General features: G+C 32.3%; 1 protein-coding gene across 1 annotated transcript in view; it reads right to left on the reverse strand.

Annotated features, from left to right (window-relative positions):
* GNB2 (G protein subunit beta 2) overlaps positions 1-2,500 on the reverse strand; it is a 38,257-nt gene that overhangs the window by 16,258 nt on the left and 19,499 nt on the right. The window contains 3 exon segments of the mRNA XM_087947628.1: positions 698-759; positions 762-806; positions 974-1,012. Of these exon segments, the coding sequence (XP_087803754.1) occupies positions 698-759; positions 762-806; positions 974-1,012 (146 nt within the window).

Genomic DNA, 2,500 nt, shown 5'->3' on the forward strand with positions numbered 1-2,500 from the left:
CATCTGGGAGCAGGGGGTTGGACTAGATGACCTCCAAGGTCCCTTCCAACTCTGTTCATCTCCTCTCATCTGGGAGCAGGGGGTTGGACTAGATGACCTCCAAGGTCCCTTCCAACTCTGTTCATCTCCTCTCATCTGGGAGCAGGGGGTTGGCCTAGATGACCTCCAAGGTCCCTCCCAACTCTGTCCATCTCATCTGGGAGCAGGGGGTTGGACTAGATGACCTCCAAGGTCCCTCCCAACTCTGTCCATCTCATCTGGGAGCAGGGGGTTGGCCTAGATGACCTCCAAGGTCCCTCCCAACTCTGTCCATCTCATCTGGGAGCGGGGGGGTTGGACTAGATGACCTCCAAGGTCCCTTCCAACTCTGTTCATCTCATCTGGGAGCAGGGGGTTGGGCTAGATGACCTCCAAGGTCCCTTCCAACTCTGTTCATCTCATCTGGGAGCAGGGGGGTTGGGCTAGATGACCACCAAGGTCCCTCCCAACTCTGTTCAATCTCACCTCATCCATTCTTGCTTGAGAAGGGGGGTTGGCCTAGATGACCACCAAGGTCCCTTCCCAAGTCTGCTCATCTCATCTACCGCGCCGAATCTGGCAGGCCAGAGGCCTTGATCCTTTAGGTGGGGGGCGAGATGGGGACCCCCGCCCTTCCCTCTTGGGGGAAGGGGGAGGGAGGGAGGGGCTTAAACCTCACCTGGAGTCCGTCCCCCAATGCATGGCGTAGATTTTGGCCAGGTGACCCCGCAGCGTCCGCCTCTGGTTCGCATCTGGATCCGGCCCACCGGATCGAGGCCGGCGGTGATCTTGAGTTGGCCGGGGGGAAGGGAGGGAGGCAGGGAAAGAGAGAGAGAAAGGGGGGAGGTCAGCGGTGTGCGTGGGGGGAGAGGAGCCCGAGGGGAGGCACCTTAAAGGCCATCTCCACCACCCCACCACCCCAACCCCGCTCTGCCATTGAGTCTACTTGCCTCACCTGGGTCAGCGTGGAATCGCCGCATGCTTTCCGGGCGTCCTGCAGGAGGAGGAAGAGGAGGAAGAAGAAGATTATTATTTATATTTATCATAATTATAACAATTATATTTATACTTATATTTATATTTATTTACAACATTTATGTTTATATTTATATTTATATTTCTTATAAATTATATTTACATTGATTATATTTATAATACTTACAATGTTTATCATATTTATGTTTAGAATATTTATATTATTTCTATTTATCATAATTATCATAATTATATTTATAATACTTATATTTATTTATATTTCTTATATATTATATTACATTTATAATAATTATATTTCTATTCATAATAAACATTTATATCTATAATACTTATATTTATTTATATTTCTTATATATTTAGATTTATTATATTTATAATAATCATAATTATATTTATATTTATTTATATTTCTTATTCTTAGATTTATTATATCTACAATTATATATTTATATTTATAATAACTATTTATATGTATAACGCTTATACTTATTTATATTTCTTATATATTATATTTATATTTATTATATTGATTATATTGATTATATTTATATTTATTTACAATATTTATAATATTTATATTTATTATATTTATATTTATAATATATTTATATTATATTTATAACACTTATATTTATTTATATTTCATATATATTGTATTTATAATAATTATATGTATATTTCTTTACATATTTATATTTATAATGATCATATATTCATATTTATTATATTGATTATATTTATAACACTTACATGTTTTTATATTTCTTATATATTATGTTTATATTTATTATATTTATAATAATTATATGTATATTTATTTACAATATTTATATTTATAATTATAATATATTCATATTTATTATATTTGTAACACTTATATTTATTTATAATAATTATAATCATACAGTATTTATATTTGTAATAATTATATTTATATTTATAATAATTATATTTATTGATATATTACATTTATTTATATATTATATTCATATTTATAATTATAATACTTATATTTATAACACTTATATTCATGGTGATAATATTTATTTACAATATTTATATTTATGGTTATTTATAATAATTAGGCTTATAACATTTATAATAATTATAATGGTTATATTTGTAATAATTATGATTATAATAATTATATTTATTGATATATTACATTTATTTATATATTATATTCATATTTATAATTATACTACTTATATTTATAACACTTATATTCACGGTGATAATATTTATTTACAATATTTATATTTATGGTTATTTACAATAATTAGGCTTATAACATTTATAATAAATGATAATGGTTATATTTATAATAATTATGATTATATTGATAATATAATATGGATAACATTGATAATGTCCTTGATAATATTTCTACTATTGATAAGAATATGGATCCTCGTGATCCCTCTCTCCCGCCAGTCCCTGGCTTTCCGTTGGCATCCCCCAGCACCGAACACCGTAGCCCTGGGAT

Source organism: Notechis scutatus, chromosome Z (genome assembly GCF_049901735.1).
Source record: "Notechis scutatus isolate UNSWTSFEM ecotype Mainland chromosome Z, rNotScu1.2, whole genome shotgun sequence".
Taxonomy (NCBI): Eukaryota; Metazoa; Chordata; class Lepidosauria; order Squamata; family Elapidae; genus Notechis; species Notechis scutatus.